Genomic DNA, 23,921 nt, shown 5'->3' on the forward strand with positions numbered 1-23,921 from the left:
GACTTTCTTAACAAAAACGCAGGGACATATCGCATTGTTTACATATCCTTTACTCAAGAGATAGTCATTTAAGCGATTGTACCACATGCGTCCGGATTGCTTTAATCCGTATAGTGATCGCTGTAACTTGACCGAACATACCTCCCTGGATTTTTCTTTCAATGCCCCTGGCATTTTCATTCCTTCAGGGAGTCTCATCATTATCCAACGATCCATACAAATAAGTTGTCACAACGTCTATGAGATGCATTTCAAGACTTTTTGACGCCGTAAGGCTCATCAAAAATCTAAACGTAATTGCATCCATTACCGGGGAATACGTTTCCTCAAAATCAACTCCCGGTCTCTGAGAAAAACCTTGGGCTACTAATCGGGCTTTATATCGTGTTACTTCATTCTTTTCATTTCTTTTTCTCACGAATACCCACTTATACCCAACAGGATTTATATTCTCAGGTGTTATGACAATAGGTCCAAAGACACTTCTTTTATTCAGGGAGAGTAATTCAATTTGAATGGCCTTCTTCCACTCCTCCCAATCATGTCTTTTCTGACATTCTAAAATGGACCTTGGATCGGGATCATCACTTTCGTGATTGATTTCTTTGGACACAGAAAAGGAGAACATTCCATCAACATCTTTTTTTTTTATTTCTGATCAATAACTTTTGATTAAGGGCGTAGTTGATGGAAATCTCATACTTTTCTGTTCCCTCCTCGTCATCTGGATCCTTATCTTTATTTGGTTCTTCTTGAACCTTTTCACTTATGCCTTCTTTCAGACATTTTTCAATATCAGGTTCTTCTGGAACCTTTCCACTTTCCTCAACCAATTTCTTTTTCTTTCGGGGATTTTTATCTTTCGAACCCGCTGGTCTCCCCCTCTTTAACTGAACCCCATGTTCATTTATTTTGTTTCCATCAGTTTGTTCCCCAGGAACAACCACTCTTGATGGAATATTTTCAGCGGGTATATATGATTTCGTCACTCTTCTCGTATATGTGAACGCATCTGGTAACTGGTTTGCCAAATTATGCAAATGCACAATTTTCTAAACTTCCAGCTCTCTTTAATTTGTAGGGGGATTAAGGTGTAACAACAAATGTGTACACCATGTAATCTCTTTTAGAAATTCCTCTAATTCCTCCCCCTAACGCTGGAATTCATTCATATTAAAATGGCAATCGGCAAACCGTGCCGTAAACATATCACCAGTTACTCGTTCCAGATATCTCATTTACGGCTTGTTCTAACTCTTTCAGAGTTTTATCATTCCCGAGAATATCATTAATTCTCCAGGGACTATTAAGATGCATCTCAAGTCATTTGTGTCCTGCCAGACATATTAATATTGCATCTATTATAAATTTTCTCCAGTAACCTCAGAACAAGCCGTTTTTCATACCTCAAGGTTATCTTTTATTTCATTTTCTGGAGAAATATATACATTGGACCTTTTGTCCAAGAATCTCTCGTTTTTCTAACGAGCTTTATATCGAATTGATTGCCTCATTCACTCTTTGGCTAATCAATTCACTCTAACCTCATACATAGAGGTATATTCATGATCATGATCATCATTTATATAGCGCTTTTTTATTTGTTTATTGTCGACAATCTATTTTCTCTTTGGTTCCATCTTTTTACCCGTACTGATATGGTTAATCGAGATCTCTTTATCATCATCGATGATTTATCCAGGTACCTGACTTCACATTAAACCATATCAAGAGATTCGTCCTCTATTCATATATTTGCTCCATTTTGAGGACTCTTTGCAACCAAAGTGGTCTATCACGTCTCTAGCGTGTCATAGACTCATATATCGTCCGTTTAGGACACATTTTCTTATTGGAGCCTTTTCAGCTGGATTATGAGATCATTATTTTATCAAAATGTCTGGCAGGAATTTTATGAATGGATTATACTAAATAACTTTCATGATAATCCATTACTCATATCTCATTCCATCAGTTGTTTCATATGCTTCTAGCAACCTTGCGAGCATATTTCTGATTAGTCCATATACTTTGTCCCTTTTGGATTGTATATGACTCTATTACATGCATAACTGCATGTTTACACCCAATCATGAGAATCATCTTACTTGAATTTACTTTATCAAGTACTTTTTTGAGTGAACAGAATATTCTCATTGTTCCACTCACTAGGATTCTTTAATTCTCCCCCTCGAGATGATGACACTCCATGTCTAAAATCTCGTACTGAATCCCACTCTAGAACCAATAACATATTCAGATTTCCCATTTGGGATGAATTATGTTTCAAATCCTTTAGAGTGAGATCCTGATTTGGGACTGTTTAAAGAAATCACATATATTGAACTTGTTTGATGATTCAACAACCATGATGGTTTCTTTGTTTTCTTAAGACATGCTATATGTGAAAAACCTTTAGTTTTTCAACATTTCACAATAATGTCGATAACATTATTGGGGATGGCTATATATCAGTAAACTTCAGGTTTACTACTCATTTATAATTTTTGCCATCCTTCTCTTATGCATGTCTTTTCATCATAAGTTCTTATAGAACCAATAGTAATTTTTATATATATTACTAGATACTATACTTATTTATTTTGAGAGAGGATAGATATTTGTTACCTTTAATAGCCATGTATGATGATCCATTATCTGTCAAGTATATTTATCTCCATCCTGAATCTCAAAATATTGTTTAGAAAAATAATTTTCATGTCACATCGATATTTCCATTTATTTTCTGAATCACCCAGAAAATCTTAAAACATCAAGATGAGTATTCAATCCATGATAGATGGTCCGGGTTCATAAGAGATGAAGTATATCTTACTTCCTTTCTCTTTTTTTATTGACCATTAATACAGATCGGCTAATATTTTGGCGTACAACAAATATGTACCCAACGTTCTGTCTTGCCAAATCTGTAGCAAACCTTTTCTGTTTGCTTTTTTTCACCCGACCATTTTTATTTACGTGGAAGTTCTTATTATTTCATTGGGACGGTATATTCTTCCTCGTCCTTTTCCACGACTACGATATCGGTTTCAACCGTATCTACACCCTCGTCCTTTTCTAGTAGGACCCACTTGATGGTTTAATATCATGATTACCAACTTTTCAGTTTTCACGGAGGATTTACATCAACTCCAACTATTTAGTAAATCCTTTCTTTCAAGGATTTAGTTACTCAAAGATCTTCTAGATCTTTTCTCATGATACACCTCATCTTATAAACCATCATCAAATTGGTGTAAGATATCATGGCTTTTCTTTTCTCATCTGTTTAACTTATCGATGATTTCTCAAAGCTCATTTTCTCTCAGGTGCATCTATACACCGAGTGCCCAGATCATATAATTATTTTTCGTAATATATAGGGCATTAGATTCGAGCTTTGTTAAATTCGACATGATTAATGAATTCATAATAATATAAATATAGATGAGAATAAATGCATAATTTAAATACAGAAATTAAAAGCATAAAATAAATGCAAAAATTAAATTGCGTAAACTTAAATTGCAGAAATTTAAATCGCATAAATAAAATTGGGTCCAGCCCACCATATGATCCAGGAGTCTTAGACTTCCATATTTGATCATTTTTAAAGGTTCGAGGCGACATAGTCGGCCATATTAACCTTTTCTTTTAATCAAGGTTCGAGGAGGCTTAGCCTTCCATTTTTAACCTTTTATTCACGGAGGTAAAACCTACCACGTGTTTCTCTGATCGTGAAGGCCTAGCCTATCTTAACGATCAGTCGGGAAAGGCAACGCCTCTCTTCCCGAAAAAATAAACGGAGAAGGCCTAGCCTCTCACTCCGGAATAATAAAAATAATTTAAATAATTAAAATTATTGAAAGACATAAATTTAAAAACTTATCTTGCTTGCTTGGTTTAAGAACAGTCGGTATAAAAGAGCTCGTCGTGCTGATAACGTGTTATAAATAAAAGGTGAAGTAAAAGATTATATAATTATATATATATTGTTTTGTTGGTGGTGAGCAACGAGAGAGAGAGTATATGAGATTGAGTTTTTATGATTCAACTTAACTTCTCTTCTTCTTTCACGTTTCATATATATAGTACAAGAATAAAATGCTTAGTCATCTTGTGTTTAATGAGAAGAAGACAGGTGCATGATGATGGTGATAGATGACTTAGTGACATCTGTTGTACAAGATGAATCATCATATTTATAATAATAGCCTCATTTTTTTCCGTTTTTTAGTATAGTCATGATATAAGCCTATGTTTGAATATGTTGTTTACATACATACCAATGATTTGATACAAGTGACTTATCTTGTCTAACGTCCCCGAGGGCTATGAGTTGCTCATCGAATCAATGGCTAATACTTGTTTAAACATTCCGTCATAGATTTTTTCTCTCTTTCAGGGCTTTGTTTTATTCACAAGTAAAACTTTTGGTTTTTTTATTCAATAATCAAATTCATGTTTGATTCAGATATTAAACGTAAAAAGGGCGGAGGTTAAGGAAAAAATAAGGTTTTTAGTGGTAACTTCTCAAGTTCCATGAACAAGCTAATACCAGAACGGTTGTTGCACTTCCAGAGAAATACTTAAAACAAAAATTGGAGATGCGGGGGATCGAACCCCGTGCCTCTCGCATGCAAAGCGAGCGCTCTACCATTTGAGCTACATCCCCATCTGTTGGTATTGCTGTTGTGGTATCTAAAACCAAATTTATCTTATGTAATATCACAAATTGGACTGGGCTTATTATATTTACCTCAACCAAAGAAGCCCAAATTTCAAATGTAGATGATCAATTGGTCATGTCCGCCAATAACAATAGTGTGTCCAAACTCCAAAGGGAGGGTCCATGAATGTCATTCGGCCTACATAGAACAGGTTTCGCTAGTAGTGGCAATGTTGGTAATCTTGTTGACCGGACGAGGGCGCTTGGGATACCAAAGTTCATAACTATAACCAAAAGAAAACAACACAACCCTTTTGTCACTCACCCACATGCCATGGCTTTGGTCCCACGATGTATAAGCATTTTCCGTTTCTTTCATGCAAATTCATTTAGTTTTCTTTTCAAAAAAAAAATCATAAAGTCAAAGTTTTTTGTTATGTTTAATTAACTAACCTAACCAAACCTTTTATCACGTAGTTGATCGTATATTAATATGTCAAACGGGTGTCAAACAAACATACCAACATGAAAACAAAATTTCTAAGTTTTTAGTTTTATTTTATTTTAATCTCTTGTTAATGAAGTAATTTAACTAGTTATTATCAGGAAAAAATTGGAAAAATATTTTGCAAAGAGATTTTATTTTGAAAACTGCCATGTATTTATTTCCTTTGAAAACTACACTCTCTTAAGTTAAATGACTAATTTATCCTAATTAAAAGGTATATACAGCAAGAATAAGAGTCTCCCATATGGATTGAAACAATAAAGCTTTGGCCATGCAGTTTTTCTCTCCCACAGCCGCTTCTTCGCTTTCAATAACCTCGCAAACTTTGTGTACTTGTAACACAAGTTTCATCCTTCTGACCCAAACGGTGTAATTTGTGGAACCAACATCGAACATTGTTTTGTAGATGATCATCCTCTGTCTTTCATCTTTCCGGTTGTGGCAACAATATCTCCTATCTCTTCCCCAAAGCTCTGATGCCAAATGTAGAATTCAAGGATCATAACAACTTGATCTTAAAGAAATAAATCTTTTCTATTGCTTTAAAAAACTCACTCAAAAACTAAAGTCTTTATTGCTTCAACTTGATCTCAATACTCATATGTTATAGCTGGTATCTCTATATACATAAAAATATCAAGTCTTTAAATACATTAGATAAAAATGTTTAGATAACTCCTAAATATCGAGAACTTTCCTATTTCCTAATCCATAACTCTGTCGGAAATAGATAACTTGATTCTCAAGTTATTTCGAGCTTATCTCAACATAAATAATTTAACTTGTTATTATTATATTGTTTATTAAAAACTTTCATATATATATATAAGCACCATATACTAGAGTTATTTTTTCCTTTTTATTTGCAACAAATACTAAAATCGTTCCAAAACGAAATAGAAACAACCTAGCTATAGGGTCTACAAGCAATCTGTGTCCGGCATGAAATCACGTCGGCTAAACGTCCCAGAGGATCATAATACAATCCAGTCACGAACATGCAGCGAAGAATACTCAGAGACAATCCCACATGATCTCATAATCGAGATAGTATCGAGATTGCCAACGAAATCGGTGGCGAGATGTCGTTGCGTATCCAAGCTCTGGTCATCCTTACTTGTCCATCAAGATTTCACTGAAACCTACTTGACAAGATCATCGGCTCGCCCGAAGATCTTATTCGCCTGCCTAAAAGACGGCAAGGTACTCTTCTTCACCTCACCTCAGCCTCCTGAGGATGACAAGGCGTCTCCTATAACAACAGCAGCAGCCACTTATCACATGAGCTTCCCCTTTGATCATGTATTGATATATATAGTCCTATGAGTGGTTTGGTCTGTATCAGAGATTGTCAGATCTTAAAGGATAGAAAAACTGCAGCCATGGTGTGGGAGATATGCAACCCTAGCACCGGACAGTCCTTTATTTTACCCAAAATGAAGTCGAAGAAGTGGACTGGTGCCAGAAGCTTTTTCGGGTATGATCCCACTGAAAAGCAGTTCAAATTATTGTCAATGATCGTTAGCACTAATATGTCTAGCGAGCATCAAGTACTGACCCTAGCAACAACTGGGAAACTGTCAGTGAGAATTGTTGAATGTGGTATACCCCACTGTCCTCTACCTCATGGTATATGCATCGATGGTGTTTTGTACTACAAAGCTTCCACCGACCGGTCTTCCGTGGTTGATGGAATAATGTGCTTTGATGTTAGGTCCGAAACGTTCAGATTTTTTAAAGTCATGGAACCTTTCAAGAGAGCAGTGCATCCTCTAGCAACTCTGGTAAACTACAAGGGTAAACTGGCTTCAGTTATGTCGACAGAGTCAGAGTCGCATAACTATATTAATAAAAGATGTAGAAGGTTTGTCATGTATGTGTTACAAGATGTTGAAAAACAGGAATGGTCCAAGCATATGTACCAATTGGGTCCTCTGCGGGACTATGGAGTTGCAAGGTTGTTCTTTGCTGGAGTGACTGTTGCAGGTGAGTTAGTGTTGTCTCCAATGGAACCATCCTATCCTTTTTATGTTTTTTACTACAGTCTCGAGAGGAAATCTATACGAAAAGTCGAGATCCAAGGAATGGGAGGGTTTAAAAGAGTTTATACATTTGTAAACCATGTGGAGGATGTGAAACTTATGCAAACGTTTTAAGTTTATTCTTTTTAAGTTTGTAAACCACTGGTTTTGATTTGTTATAAATTAATTATTGGATAATTTGTTTTCTAGATAAGATTAATAGAAATGGCAAATGGCATGACGCAAAATCATGGGTTGTAGCAATAGACATGTTAAAAAATTCAGAGCGTAGAAAGTGTTTTATTTCGATGATGAACAGAGTACAAAGGTCTTCTTGCTAAACATAACTCCAACAAACCAAAGCAGATTTAATCAGTTTAAAGTAAACCCATCAAGAGCCAATATAGAAGTATACGTGCCAAAGAAGATAGCAGTGAAGAAAGTAATAATCTGAACAAGCATATCATAGAACTTAAAAGAAACTCAAGATTCTCCAGCCCCCAACTCCAAACAAACGAGTTAATCGATTTACAGAGACGTCATCATCTAGTAACAAAGCAGAAAGAAAATGAAATGCTGTTTCTGAATCTCAATTCCTTACTTGCACCAGAAGAAAGTGGTCTCTATCTACATGAAAAGAAAACCTAAACACACCTAGAACCAACCAATGTATCCATAAAATCATACGAGTACCTAAAAGGCATTAGCTGGGAGAGACGTGCGAATCAAGCATCATTTGTAATAGGATGCGACATCATCTGTATCCTCAAAAGATCCCAAGTCCGGAAGAGCGTTGATGTTTGCGTATTCTTCTTCTTGGGAATGAAACAGGTCGAGCTGGGTGAAATCGTCCAAGCAGAAGCAGTCATCATCATTGCCACTAGGAACATCGTTGAGAGTCTTCAAATCGAGGTTGCTGAAGTCGTCCAAAAACCTGCCGCCCTCCTCATCCTTGGTAACAAGAGCAAAGTATAGTGTTTCTTCACATCGAAAGGACCAGAGCTAAAACTTTTCACTCTTTGTAAACTTGTAACCCTCAAGAACAGGCTTCCAGCAAGATTACCAGGTTCTTTGTCCACTGTTTCAACAAAACTTCATAGGTTTCGTACTCTGGTTCAACAAAGATTGCTGGAACCCCTTCTTTACGTCTTGCTGCCTCGTTGGTACTCTTTTCCAAAATCGTGATCTCCTCCTCCCTCAGAAACTCTTCTTTGCTCCGAACCTTGTTGTCAGGAAGCATGAGACGTGACTGGCTCTGGTTCACGTCCCTGGTGGACAACTCTTTCTCGGTGACAATGAGTCGTTTCTCCATGCCGTTGAATTTGATTAGAAAATCAAGAATAGACTTTGGTTTTGGTGGCTGAGGCTCTCCCATCGTACATGTTTAGACTTTAACTGGCACATTATAATTAGAATCCATCTGAGTTGTTGTCATTTGTTAATCTAATGATGTGGCTTAGGGGCCAATACTCTGTATTATCAGGCAGAACAACATAAATTGTGCAGTTTGAAAAGGAAACACATGAACAGATGATTTGATCACAGATTTTAAGCGAAAGAAACCTAAGATATGATCATCTGTTTTCGATGAAAGAGGAAAACTTTTGAAGCATTTTGATTCTTGAATGCTTCTATATATATAAGAGCTATAGCACACTTGTCAGAGTTCACATCTTTATGACATTATATGCTACATGTAGTGTTTTAACTTTTCGTGTAAGATTTGATGGTTACTCCTATCACTTATGATTGGTGCTATTCTTTTTTTATTTATTTTTCAGAGTCACATGAGATAAGAATTGAGTGACATTCAAGTCATCTGCAAGAATCTGTTCCAAGGAAAGTTAACTTACTTGCACTCTGATAAAAGACGAGAGATGTCCCATACGAGAAAACGCTTTTTATCCTTAAGATACAATGTTTGTACCAATGTTAATACGAGGTTTGTTCGTTTATGAATAAGCGTTACACTCTATTTTGAGCTAAATGATTCTATCTTTGGTGATCCCTGCTCGTATTCTGTTACACCCGTAATCATAGTGTGGTTTATCTCATAGACTATACACAGTGAGTGTCACTTGGTACCAAGGTTTTCTACGTGTCTGTCTGTCTATGCTTACTCATTGGGATTCTGCCCTTAGGTATCTATTCGTTGGAGATGCTGGAGTCTTAAAGGTCCCAAACAATTCAGATAAGTGTATTCAAAATCGTATAAGGGATGAAAAAGATGAGCCTTGTGTTCTCGAGAAGGATCAATGTTGGGTAGTAGCTGAGAACAAAGAGATCAAAGCCAAGGTGCTTCACTCTCTTGTGATATGATCTACAGCTGCTAGAGCAAAAGTATAGTTCTCTTTCTTCTTTATTTCATCACACATTGTGTGCGTGGGTTTTGAAACATGAAGCATATAATAGTCGAACATTTGGTTCAGTTTCAATAGCAAACATTGTTGGAAGACCTATATGTATTATGTCTGAATACACAAATCAATTTCTAAAAGTAAATAAATAGAATGAAATTGTTGTTCCAAAAAAAAAAAATGAAATTGTACTTTGAATGTGAACTGAACTCCAATCGATTTTATCAATGAAATTGTATTACAAAAAGGAAAAAATAGTGGTTCAGCTAGGAACGAACCAGCAGGCCATATGGGTCTGGGTGGCGCCGAGCCGTTATCCGTCCACTGCAGAGAGCGGGAAGTGCTCGCTGCTCTGTGAAACCAGCCTGACGCATTACCCTCCACCTTTAGCAACCACCAAATTCGAACCTTCGCTCAAACCAGACAGCTAACTCTCAGCTTGGACTGGGCAGCTCAGAAACCTGCCACGCCAGATCCGACCCGTGGACCGAACCAGTGTTCCACTATCTTATTGTCCCCACATGGATCACAAGCTCTCGTTACTTAGCTCGACGTCTCATTATCGTTTCTGTGATCTATAAAAACAAGAACAATATGAAAAAAACTACCGATGTGGGATGTAAAACAAACTTACGTGGGCTATAGCGGTTTTATTCAGGCTCATGAAACTTAAAAGCCCAATAGTGTTTTAACGGAAATAAGAATTGTGTTGCTTTTGTTCCAGTTTCAGAACCCCAGTTTATACATGGCAAATATCCACCAAGATAATATGAAAGGTCTAATCTTTATGCATATTTCATACTGCGTTAGACACTTAGGTACGTCACTTGTGTTGTGTGACATTTGATCAATAATTATACCAAAGTCAGACGCTGGGAATCTGATTGAATACATTTGTGAACATGATTATGAAGCTATTTAGGTGTAGGACTTCACTTGATTGTCTTAACTCACACAAGAGATAGTGCAGGAAAGTCCAAGCTCAGCTACGAGCTCGAGTTGCTGCCAAGAAAGAAGATAAGAAGAGTGAAGAAGAAAACTGAGGCAAGGGAGACTCTCTTCATAAGTTACTGAGGAAGCACTCAGGAGAATGTGGCAAGAAGAAAGTTAGCAATTTTAAGTCGGAGAAGCAGTTACATGGAGATGTTGGTCTTGAAGGACATAAATCAAAGTTCCCAATCCAATCATTTTGATTCACGAAACAGAGATCATAATGCAACACTCTATACCAGACATAAAATCTCAGTCCAGTTATTCTAGTGAGGTCATATTTGATAAGGCATCAAGTTACAGTATGACTTGGACTAAGAAAAAGGATCAAGTAGATTCGCATGATGAATCTGAACAAGAGCCTGGAGTCTCCCTTGTGGAATCAGAGCCACGGTTGAAACTAGAGTCATTTTACCAAGAGGTGGATGAAGATCGTGATGTCTCTTTAGATGAATTATCAGATGATGATGATGGTCTATCAATGCAGGGGAAGAACCTCCGAAGACTTAAGGGATTTCAAACATGAAGAAAGCTGAGCTGGTGAGCTTGTTGTGTAGTAATACAGCATGATGATCGGAATGAACATGAACGTTGCTTCAGTTTTTTTATGGACCCAATGAATCTTCAAATATTTGTTTCATTCATAATTGTAGTGCATTCTCATTACAATTAGTTTCCATTTTTCCCTTTTGCTTCTACCAACAAAATTAAAATATCTTTTTTTGTGAAGTCACTGTCCTCATTTGCATAATCAATTAGCGGAGTAAAAGAAATGATTAGCCTATTATTATAATCGAAATAATAGTTGGTCATAAAATAAAAATAAATGGTAAAGAGTCGAAAATATAACAGGACATGAGGGTAAAGAAAGAGAGAAAAATGTGGAAGGGTTTAGTTTTCTTGTCTATCTTCGTTTTAAGAGTGTGCCCTTAATCTTTGATTAAACAATAAATTAAAGGCCCTTTCTTCGTCTAATTGTCATTTTAATTATGAATAAATGACCTTCTAGATATTTCAATTTTTGTTGAATTGAAAAATTTGCTGCGTCGTAACTCGTAATTAATCAGAATAATCAACTAACCAAAAATGGTGTTTGTCCACTATATGAGCGTGTTATTATTTTATTTATCAAATCAATCACGTGAGAAAGTATAATGAGACAAAAGAGGAGCAAGTACCAGATGACTAGATTATTAAATCAAAATCACTTATGAACATATAGTATTATTCTTCTTAGATAATATCTTCCATACTTTGATGGTTTATCTAGTCTACTTTTGTTGTTACAATGGTTAGAGATTCTATGATTCATGAAATTTGTTGTATCATGTAAGCTTTTTCCAACTATAAGATCTTCGGATCTTATGTTGATGTAAACTTTTTCCAACTATAAGATCTTATCTTATAATCGTTTATATTTAAATTGAAAGCTTTTAATAAAAAAAAGTATATTCTTAGTTTCTTACTCGCTGTTGTTTGTTTATACGGTTGTACCATAGCCAAAAAGTTAATTAAAATCCAACAATTTATTTAACTTATTATAGTACTATCTCTATCTATTTAATCAACAACTTCACTAATTCTCCGAATTAGATGGTATTAAATTCAAGAATTTAATTAATCCCAGAAAAATCCAGTTGAAATAAAATTAGTAGCTTTCAAAACATTTTAAAGGATTTGGCAAATATTTTAATATATTTGTCTTTTTATATTTTAAAATCATTCAAATAAATTTTACAGATGTTAATTTTTTGGAATTCCACAACTTTAGAAAATATTTTGTACATAAAAAATCTAATAGAAACTTGAGTACTCAAAATAATAAAAACCAATTATTTTATTTCATAATAAAAATTATTTAATTTATAAAATTAAACAAAAACTTGACTAGAAAATAATATTAATCAAATTATTTCTATATTACTATGTAAAAATATAGTTATGTTGAAAATATATCTATATTACACTGAATTTGAACAATTGTTTTTCATAATTTCTTTATTTATTAGTAAATATGGAATAAAAATAATTTAAGGGGTCAAATCCATTGAAATATGAATTACAACAATTAATATATTGTTGTCAATCATCAAAATAATAACATATTTTATAATTTTATAATGAAAATTACATTTCCAAATCTATCATATTATAGTGTCAATAATTTGACTTTAAAATAAATATATTTTCAACTTTCTACTTAAAACTACATAATTAATTTTTTTTTTACATTTTTGTAGTAAAAGTTTCAGTTAATTTCTTTCAAACGCAATTATCATAAAATTATTAAAATATATTAACATGGATAGTTAATATAATCAAGAAATTACTAATTTATATGAAATAACACTTATTTTTGTAAAGGATATTTAATAACACTAAGATATAAACTATGTTAGAGAATTGATTATAATTATTTTATTAAATAAAGTAAACATTTAAAACTGATGAAGTACATGATTGAATAATACAAAATTTAATAAAGTTTTAGTTTTTTTTTTCCAAATTCAGTCATACTTCTACATTCTTCGTAAATTAAATTTAATATATTGTATATTATTGTAATCTTTGTTGTTTGTGTTCTTTGAAATAACGATATTAGTAATCTGACTTGGTAAAATTTCATTCTAACTGGTATTAAATTATTAACATAAAAATATTAACAACTTAATACCGATTAGATTGATATTAAGTTATTAACATTTTTATGCATTTTTATGTTAATAATTTAGTACCGATTAGAATAGAATTTTATCAAATCAAATTACTAATACCATTATTTTAATTTTTAAAAGAACACAAACAACAAAAATCACTATAAAAGACTTATTATTACTTGTAAAATGATTTTTACAGCAATAACGGTTATCCGAATTCAGTTCATGTTACAAGAGACTATCTTATAGTGTTTGAATTTCTGGCAAAGAGGTGAAATCACAATTTATTTGCTTTAAAATATTTTGTCACATTATAAGTTATTCATTTTTACCAAAAAACATAGGAAAATATAACTGTATTGTTAATTTATGTATTTCATCTATATTAATTATTTACCTAAAAATCTCTGTTGTATTTTACGAATCAATATAATTCTAGTGAAACCCAAGGTAACATAAATTGGGTGCATGTGTCTTTCGAAACAAAATGAGGGTCGGTGGAAGTTACTGTCCACATTTAGTATGCGACACCGACTGGTGTCAGGTCCCATCTCTAGTTTTTACCCTTTTATTATGAGCCTCTTGCCACTTCCAGTACATTCAAAGTTTTTTTCTTTCTTTTTCTCTTTAAAAGAATAGTTACACATAAACTTTATATACCTCGAGGTGCGTCCGATAACCTAAAATATGATAGTGTTTGTATTTTTTAATATAAATATATCTCTTTCTATGTCCAAAAATATCTCTTTCAGTTCTCACCTTGTATTAGAAATTTAAAACAGATCAATCACTTCACTTGCTTATACATAACCTGATACTTAGTACTATAATACTTTTCATTACCTATTTAAATTTAATATTTTAAATATACAGATGTTCATTGGGTAAATTTTATCTCTTAATTTTGTTGTGAAACATGTAAAATTATCGATTAGTATTGGGTTAAAATCAGAAAGGATTTTTTTTTATAACTTGCTAGCTTTCTTTTTGTTAAAGATATGGCTATAAGTTATTTACATTTACATTACATTATATAATATAATATATTTCGTACATTCTTTTCAAAAGAAAAATATTTCGTACGTTATATAAAAAAATATTCGTACGCTCTCAACACATGAAAATTGTGCATGCACGCAAAGCATTGACGTCTTCAAATGTGTTGATGGTAATTAATTTACTAAGCAAATGTTGAGAGGACACTGGTTACTTAAAATATATATTCCTTGATATTTACAAAGGAGTACAGTTCTGCTACTAATTTCGGGCCTCTGCTGTCACCTTGCTAAATGCAATATGTGTTGTCAGTGTTTTAAATGATAATTAAATAGTCCGAGGAAAGTGTTTTAAAACCTTCTTAACTTTATTAATGTGTGTTATGTAAATTTGTAAAGGTTATGTAAACGAGGATTGGTTTGTAAGTTAGTAAGTTAGTGTGATCCAGGAAGAATATTTGGTTGTTTTGTGATTTGTGGTGGAACTCATGATCATTCCAGTGGTGGATAGTTCAGTTTTGACATTTTATTTAGTATGGGCAACTCAACGACATATTAGCTAACCTGCCCTTTCTCAAAAAAAGAAAGAAAGACATATATATTAGCTAACCATTTAGAAAAAAATCTTCAAACCTTAGAATTTGAACAACGGCAATAAAAAAACAAAACTGGAATATCTGTTTAACATTAAAATATCATGAGCAAAACTATGGATCTAAACCCTAAATTTTTATTGGTTACAAAAACAATTAGGACATATATAATCACATGTCATTGCATGAAAACAAGAAAAAGGAAGCAAAGCCATTTTCATCTGATCTAACTCTTTAGAAAATAATCTTGCTGAACAATCAACCGGACGATGGGTTTATAATATGTTATAGTATTAGAGATTTTTGATTTAGTTGCATTATAAACAACTAAATTTAACTATATGCAAGTATAATAAGAGCATTTCCAACTCATTGTTATAAAGAAAGAAATTTCATTCTTCTATTTTTTACTCTACAAAATAGAAATTATTATTTTAAAGAAATACATTTGAACAGATCTCACATTTATTATATAATTTCTCTATTTTATAGGTAAAAATAGCAAAATATATTACAGATAGTCTAAACACATGCACGAACAACGACTTTATAGCAAACTTTTTCTACAAAATACAGATTCCTAGTGAGCAGATTTACATATATTGCACATGTGACGAATGTTTCCACCTATAATATTCTAAATTTTCAGGTAAATTGTATCAATTAATTTGCAGAAGCGCTGCATTTTCTATAAATCAAAAATAAATATTTATGTAAGAAAAAAACATAAACTAGATTAAAGAGTTCCTGACAGTTCAATACTTTTTAAACATTTTTTGAAAAATAAAAGATCCAATGATAAAATAGAATTTTTCGGAATAACTTATCTACTGACCAGAACTAATTTAATTATATGACCAAAAAACAAAAAAAGTTGACAAACCAGTATTTGGACACTAATATAATAACGCTTAGGACATTTCCAACTCAACTCCATTTTTACTCTAAAATAGAATAAAAGTGAATATGAAGTAACAAATACTCAACCCAACTATATATCTCACTTCATTTTGAAGTTTACTCTATAAATGGAATAATCTAGTTTTTGTTTGTTCATAACTCTATTATAGAGTAAAGAATGGAGTAGGAGCATTTTTATTTTAAAATCGCATTTACTTTATTTTGGAGAAAAAAATAAAGTTTTACATTGTAGATGTTCTTAATTATATCTTGAACCTTCGAAGCCTCAAGTCAAAAAAATATCTTGAACCTTCAATCCAGTTCGAGTGTCTATGCTACACAGTGAATTATTCATTCTCGAATGTTTCTATTTATGTTTGGTTAATGATGTCAGAAAGAGGTTAGATAGAAAACTGGATGTTTGACCTCCCTCCTCCAAAAGAAAACTGGATATCTGCAACGACTAAAAACAATTTAGATTTCATCAGGTACAATAATAGAACTCTATAGGTACTCATGTCATTGTTAAAAGAAAAGTTTGTATTTAATGAAAGGGGAGACCAGCCTGTGGTCTAACTTTCTCGCTGGGTCTATTGTTATTTAGCATTATCAGGCTACACGCTCTAAATAACTTCTCTTTTCTTTTTCTAATAAAGTAAATATTATAGATACGTTTAGATCTTTTGTCCAATGGTCCGGAGAAAATACTTTTCCATATGTGTCCAAGGGAGAAGAATTGATGGCTATTTTGGTAAATAACAAGGAACTGTCAATCAGTTCTACAGTAGAGATAGAAAATATATTTGTATTTTGCAAATATTTGTCCATCTTTTCAAACTTTTGGCTGCCTTTATCCAAACCTAAATGCCCAACTCCTTTTATGCCTTTTTCTAGCGACATCAAATTATTCGTTAAAACAGAAAAAAAAGAGAAGAGGACTAAACTGTATACATTTATATAAGTGAAAGTGCATTTCATAGTAATTTACATGAAATTGTATTGTACTGCAGTTAATATTAACAAAAAGTTATCTTTCTATATATATATTTATATATTTTGTTATTGTTAGTACTGCATCATAGTTATTCTGTATGTTTGCATTCGAAATCATATTATCGTTTTGAAAAGTTTACGATATCTCTCTCTGATATATCAAGTGATGAGAGTGTTTAGAATAAATATACGAAACCGATTAATACTATATCTAGCAGGTGATACTTCAAGATATTTTCACTCAAGTTTAAGAAATCACAAAACCACTTGCCATCTTCTCATTGATACATTTTCTAAAAACAATTAACACTTAATTATATAAATAAATTTTCTTACAATACTGATATATTATTATCTAGATACTCAGTTTAAGAACTTTACCACTAATAATGCTCTAAGATTTCAATCGGAGAATTCAAACATACAGAAACCGCTTCTTATCGTGAAGGATTTTTTTTTAGAAATCAGAACAAGACCGAGTAAAAAACAAATTTACAAACCCCTAAACATAACCTACTTTATATATGAATGGCTATTTGTTTATTTTTAGCAATCACAGTTACGTTAGAGCAGGTCCAACAGAAAACTCTTAGTGAATTTTTTGTGATTAAAACTAAATCAAAATATTTCAAAATATGAGAGAGTGTCCAAAAGTTCTTAAATATGAGATCTGAAGAACCATGTAAAAACTCATAGTCTAAATACTGATTTTGTATTGGCTGAACTTTAAACAAATAAATAAAATTTAGTTATTTATTCAAGTTTTGTTAAAAATTAATATTTTGTATTTTAAGAACTTTAAATAGAGTTACATCCGTTGAAGTTGCTCTGATACCTTAAAGAAGCAGACCAAAGTCTGATACAAAATCAGAAAATAATTCTACGCATAGAAAGTATGTAACTATTTATTATCAATATTATTAATTAACAAATCATATTTCATAATTAAGCGGAAACCCTTCCCACGAACATCCCCTTAGTATTATTTGAGGAGACCACTTATAAAAATAACCTTTTGCCCATGTGTTTATTACATGTGTGCCATTTCCTATGTGGCATCTCCACATTTCATCTCACACCAATTTTTCAAAAGCCCATCCTTGCCTAGAACATTTACATCTCATGCCATTGTAGTGCACATATGTTATAATCAATGTTTTTGATGTGCTATACGTGATAGTTAATGTCCAATGCTATATAGTTAATGTCGAACAGATTTTCTCTTATATTAAACTTTTTTATGTGTATAAATTCTTGCTCGCAAGAAATGTTCTACGTATTATAACTTTTATATTATACTCAATGTTTTTAATGTATATATATATTATACCCAATAACATATATATATTATACCCAATGCTTTTGTATGTATAAATTTTATGTTAGTATCAGCATTATAACTTCTATCCAAGAACATATATATATATTAAACTTTTGTATGTTTATAAAATATTTGATCCAAGAACATATATATATATATATATATATTTGATCCTAGAACATATATACAAATTTACATTTTTGATCCAAGAACATATATATATATATATATATATAATATAATATAATGCTCATACTTTCATAAACATCCATCATTTCGTGAAAAAAACTAATTTTTATACTTTTGTATTGTTATAATACAATTAAGGCATAATGTAGAGGGATTAAATGATACAATAAATGTCGTTATTGAATATGAACGTTTTGGTTATGATTGATTTATGTTAAGTCCGTAATCAGATCGTACATTATTATTGATTTATGTTTCTTGATTGATATGATAAAGCATGATTGATATGATTAGCAATTTTAATTTTAATGTTTCATATTTGAGGTTACCATATTTATAAAAATAATGTAACATCCATCATTTTTTATGTATATATATATATATTTATGTTAGTATCAGCATTATAACTTCCATCCAAGAACATATATATATATTAAACTTTTGTATGTTTATAAAATATTCGCTCCAAGAACATATATATATACATTTGATCCTAGAACATATATATTTATATTACATACATATAGATATATATATTTTTGATCCTAGAATATAGATATTGTTAATATAATGCTCATATTTTCATACTCATCCATCATTTCGTGAAAATTAATTTTTTTACTTTTGTATTTTGTTATAAGACAATGAATGCATAATTTAGAGAGATTAAATGATACAATAAATGTCATTTTTGATTTTCCTGAATATGAAATCTCACAAAGCATGATTGATATGATTAGCGATATTTCTTTATGTTTCATTTTTGAGGTTACCATATTTATAAAAAACATTTAACATCCATCATTTCGTCATTAACAATTATTTGATGATACCATAATTAAAAAAAATCTTTGTTAAATCCCCTTACTATTATTTGAGGAGACCACTAATCAAATTAACTTTTTGCTCATGTGTTTATTACATGTGTGCAATTTCCTACGTGGCATCTCCACATTTCACCTCACACCATTTTTTCAAAAGCCCATCCTTACCTAGAATATTTACCTCTCATGCCATTCTAATGGACATATGTTATATTGAAAAGGGAATACATGTTATTAATATCCAGCACAACTTATTGCCTAGAATGCTTTGTGTCGAATTGATGTGCTTATTTTTAATGTCCAATGCTTTACGTTCATGCTAAATCATAAACTACATCTTATATGCCTCTTTTATATTTTATGTTTATACAGAAGTTATAATGCTCGCAGGAAATGACACTTTTATATGCCTCTTTTATAGTTTATGTTTATACAGACAATAACATTATGTATACTTCTTTTATATTTTGGTGATGTATTCTTTCTCAACTGAAGTTATAATGCTCATACTAACATAAAATATATTTTTTTTGTTGCAACAAAAGAACATATATATATTTTTGTTCCAAGAACATATATATTTATATATTTATTGTTAATATAATGCTCATACTTATAATAGTGGTAGTTGTCATATTTTCTACATTATTTATATTTTATCCGTTTATCGTAATTTTTATTTTATTATTTTTATATTTTATGTTTATCGTAATTTTTATATTTTTTTATTTTTATGATACAGCCATAATCATATCTAAAAAAATACCATTATTAAATATGAAATCTCGCAAATCATGAATATAAAATCTCCCAATTTGGTATGCGAGTCAAGGAATAATTATGGTTGTATCCTGATTATGAAATCTCGCAAAGCATGATTGATTTAGGATTCAGTCCCTAATCAGATCGCAATCTTTCCGTATTAACTCAATCACCACCTGATTGTTAGGCTTAATTGATATGATTAGCGATATTTCTTACACTTTTTCATATTTGAGGCATATTCTTAGTTTTAGTTACCATAATTATAAAAACTCTTTGTGACATTTGTTATAAAAGGAAAGCCAAATGTCATAATTCCTGAATCAAATATGAATTGTCAATCACGGAATGAAATAAATTATTGTCAATCAATCACGAAGGTGACGTGATAGAGAAAAGAGGAGATTTCTATATATAGCCTTTCAACGGATATGTTTTCGTTGCTGATTGATACAATATCATCATGAAAAATTTAAAACAAATATGTGATCGTCTATGATTGATTCTTACTCTTAATTGGCGTGACCAAATCTTCAGTAGCATTCCTATTTTACTTTAGCAAACATATCTCGCTGCTATGTGACAAGGCAAGTAATATATTCGCGCCTTAATTTGAATACCGAAATATCGTTTTCGTAATTTATGATATCGTCCAGACCCTAGACCTAGGCGCCTTTCATATATAAACACTAGACATTTTAGTTTACATCTCCTCACCATTGTCTTCTTCTCAAAACATTTTTAGCATTACATTTTAGCATTACATAATGTATACATTTTTCATGTTCTTTTCTATTTTTCTGAAATGTTACATTTATTTTTTGTTGGACAATATTCCAAAACAAGACCATATGCAATAGATATAAACAAAATTTGTATATAGAACTTCTATTATATATGTACGTATTAAATTACATAACTTCTATTTTTTTACAACCAATACATAACTTCTGATATATATATATATATATATATATATATAATATTTGTGTGTGTGTGTGTGTCTGTGTATGTATTTATATAAAAGATTACAGATTAACTTATATAATGAAATAAAATTCGATAATACTTTTTGTAGGTATATATATGTGTGTGTGTGTATGTGTTTCATTAACTTATATAATGAAAGAAAATAAGATAATATTTATATCAGAGATCACAGATCACCGAAATTTTATTAATTCTTATCAACTAAAAATTATTATCGTGTTTTCTTTGATCATCAATTCTTGGTCCAATAATTATTCGTTTAGGTATAAACATTAACCATTTGCGCCGAAATGATTTGAAAGAAAAATAAAAACTTGAATAAGAATATATAATTGGTACGATTTCTTGACTGATTGTACAACACTAAAATTAAATTCCATGTAATCTCTTAACTTAAGCACCAAAAATTTTTAGTTAAAGAATCAACATAAATGGTGATAGACAAATAGTTATTCCATTTAATTTTTTATTTTGGAATCTGGTTAAGTCTATGGTCAAAATACTTTCTATAATTAAGAAAATCCTATATGTCGATTCCTTAATCATAATACTTTCTATAATTTAAAAATCAGAAACTAAAAGTTAAAAATTATTTGGATCTAATTTTGGACATGGAATAATTGTTTGGCTATAATCTTTTGTCGGTCTAAACCCTATCAATTATGACTATATACCTAGGGAAACTAATATCAACGACATCACAGCCTACAGATTTCGAAACCACTACACTACAATGAAATCGAGTGCAATGAAAATATTAGGATATATTTATATTGTGAGATCTCAGGTGATGAGAAGAGAGATCAAATCCAACATGTATTTCACCCAGTAACGAGTTTGTTTTTGTAAGATTTTGTTGTCTACAATAATGGACAATATTTTTGAATTTGATTCGTAATCAGTCCACTTAATTTTGAAGTCATATATTATTTAATTGAAGTTACTTTTATTCGTCTACAATTATTATGTTTTCCAAGCCAGTTAAAATTTAATAAAACTATAAAAATAAATATATAGATTAAATATCTATAGATTAAAACTTATAAATTTTTTTAGTCCATTCACCCTGCGCAGGGCGCAGGTCATCACCTAGTTCGTTTAGTATTTTTCCCCAAAAAGGCTATTCAGTTCGTCCGACATTAGTTTCGACATATTACAATAGAGACACCAAACCCGGCATATGAAATAGAGACAAAACAAACAATGGATTGATAGTGTAAAGATCAGAAAACTATAGTCCACTTATCTCAACCAATATTAAAAATAAGGGAAAACTGCCCCGAGAAATTTTTAATTATTATCTTATAATAAATACTCAAAATAATATATAATTGATACAACATGATATAAATCTTCACAAAGTAACCTTATATTTCCCAACCGCACAAACAAAAAACTTTAGCTTCTCTAAAGATCAAGAATCAAGAAAAATCCGTAGCTAGAACCTAAGCATCCATAAAATGGATATGTTTCCCCAATTGATGGAAGGCTCTTCGGCTTACGCAGACACCACAAACCTCAGCATCATCGCAAACATCTCCTCCTCCTCTTCCTCCGTCACCGAAGCCACCGCAACACAACCACCTTCATCCTCCTCTCCATCGGCAAACTCAAGCCGTTACGAGAACCAGAAGAGGAGAGACTGGAACACGTTCGGACAATACCTAAGGAACCACCGTCCACCGCTTTCCCTTTCCCGATGCAGTGGAGCTCACGTGCTCGAGTTTCTCCGTTACTTGGACCAATTCGGCAAGACAAAAGTCCACACGACCGTTTGTCACTTCTACGGCCATCCTAATCCTCCGGCACCGTGTCCTTGTCCTCTCCGGCAAGCTTGGGGAAGTCTTGACGCTCTTATCGGTCGTCTTCGAGCAGCTTTTGAAGAGAACGGAGGCAAGCCTGAGACTAATCCATTTGGAGCTCGTGCCGTTAGGCTTTATCTAAGGGAGGTTAGAGATACGCAAAGCAAAGCTAGAGGTGTTAGCTACGAGAAGAAGAAGCGAAAGCGTCCTCTTCCTCAGTTGTCGGCCTCTTCTTCTTCCGCCGTAGCTACCCACCAGCAGTTTCAAATGTTACCGGGTACTAGTTCTACTACTCAAATATCAAAGTTTGAGATGTAACTATATCTAGTTAAGAGAAATCAAAATTGAATATTTTATGTAATCTGAAGTATGACTTTGTGTCTTTCTTAATTTTATGTGGATTTAAATTTGGTTTTAGAATCTGGTGGAAGAAGAAGAACTTTCTTTTGTTACTAGTGTATCTGGTGAAAAGGGGGAAGGGGGGGGGGATAAGTAAGGTAGGGTTTCAATTTTTATTTATCTAATAAAATAGAAGTTCACAAGATATGCAGTCATGTATGTGTATATATATTATGTAAATATATATCATCAAGAAAACTGGTCTTCTTCTTCATCATCTTTCGGCTTGATGTGGTTCTAAAACAGAGAGGTCTTAGGTTTAATTTAGGTCGTTTTGTGGAGTATGATGATATCCTAGAATTGTTTTATTGATTTATTCTTTTGATGTAAACAGTGGTCGTTGTCTAATAGGGACTGTAAACTATAAGTCTATCATTAGAAATGAAGCATCTTGAGGTCTTATTATACTTATAATATTTGACATTGATTGATGCACTATCTGTTTTTAAACTCATGAAATTAACTAATTACTTTTGTCCGATCTTGTATAGTTTCATTGTGTAATCGTTTGAAACAATATAATCTTCTAATGAAAAAAGTTTACCTGTGAGTCATATGCTTTTTTCTTACTCATTCACTTTTTTCATAAGCGACATCAACATGTAAAATATATTAAATTTCTTTAGACTCATAACTTTTTTATCTTTTCTAGTACATATTTTTACTTAACAACATTGTGCATGTTTGGGCATTTGCATAAACCCTAGAAAATTACGGAACATATATGGTGGTTATAATTGATATGTACGGTGTTATATTTTTATTTAAATTCTTTTATACACCTTTCTGCGTATCGTTCCAGTAGCTAGATATAATAATGCGAATTACTTGATCCCAATAACTTAGGTTCTAAGCACATATGATGTGCTACCCTGGTGATATGTTGTAACTGATATATGGTCTTAATTACATGTACCATATTGAAGTTTAGTTTGCTTTTGAATGACCTGA

The 23,921-nt window shown here is 31.9% G+C and overlaps 1 protein-coding gene, 1 non-coding gene and 3 pseudogenes across 2 annotated transcripts; 3 read left to right on the forward strand and 2 right to left on the reverse strand.

Moving 5' to 3' along the window:
* Positions 1 to 4,602: 4,602 nt before the first annotated feature.
* TRNAA-UGC (transfer RNA alanine (anticodon UGC)) lies at positions 4,603 to 4,675 on the reverse strand. The gene has a single exon. It is a non-coding gene; the product is annotated as a tRNA-Ala (tRNA).
* A 1,383-nt stretch (positions 4,676 to 6,058) lies between these two features.
* On the forward strand, positions 6,059 to 7,366 carry LOC108834404 (F-box protein DOR-like; annotated as a pseudogene).
* Positions 7,367 to 7,930: 564 nt separating this feature from the next.
* LOC130511336 (B3 domain-containing protein At2g24670-like) lies at positions 7,931 to 8,573 on the reverse strand (annotated as a pseudogene).
* A 611-nt stretch (positions 8,574 to 9,184) lies between these two features.
* LOC130511337 (rho-N domain-containing protein 1, chloroplastic-like) lies at positions 9,185 to 11,123 on the forward strand (annotated as a pseudogene).
* Positions 11,124 to 22,078: 10,955 nt separating this feature from the next.
* Positions 22,079 to 22,991, forward strand: LOC108849708 (protein LIGHT-DEPENDENT SHORT HYPOCOTYLS 3). The gene has a single exon (XM_018623300.2). The coding sequence runs from the start codon at positions 22,230 to 22,232 to the stop codon at positions 22,887 to 22,889; it is 660 nt and encodes a 219-aa protein (XP_018478802.2). The 5' UTR covers positions 22,079 to 22,229; the 3' UTR covers positions 22,890 to 22,991.
* The last annotated feature ends 930 nt before the right edge of the window (positions 22,992 to 23,921 follow it).

The sequence above is a fragment of the Raphanus sativus genome, chromosome 4 (genome assembly GCF_000801105.2).
Source record: "Raphanus sativus cultivar WK10039 chromosome 4, ASM80110v3, whole genome shotgun sequence".
Taxonomy (NCBI): domain Eukaryota; kingdom Viridiplantae; phylum Streptophyta; class Magnoliopsida; order Brassicales; family Brassicaceae; genus Raphanus; species Raphanus sativus.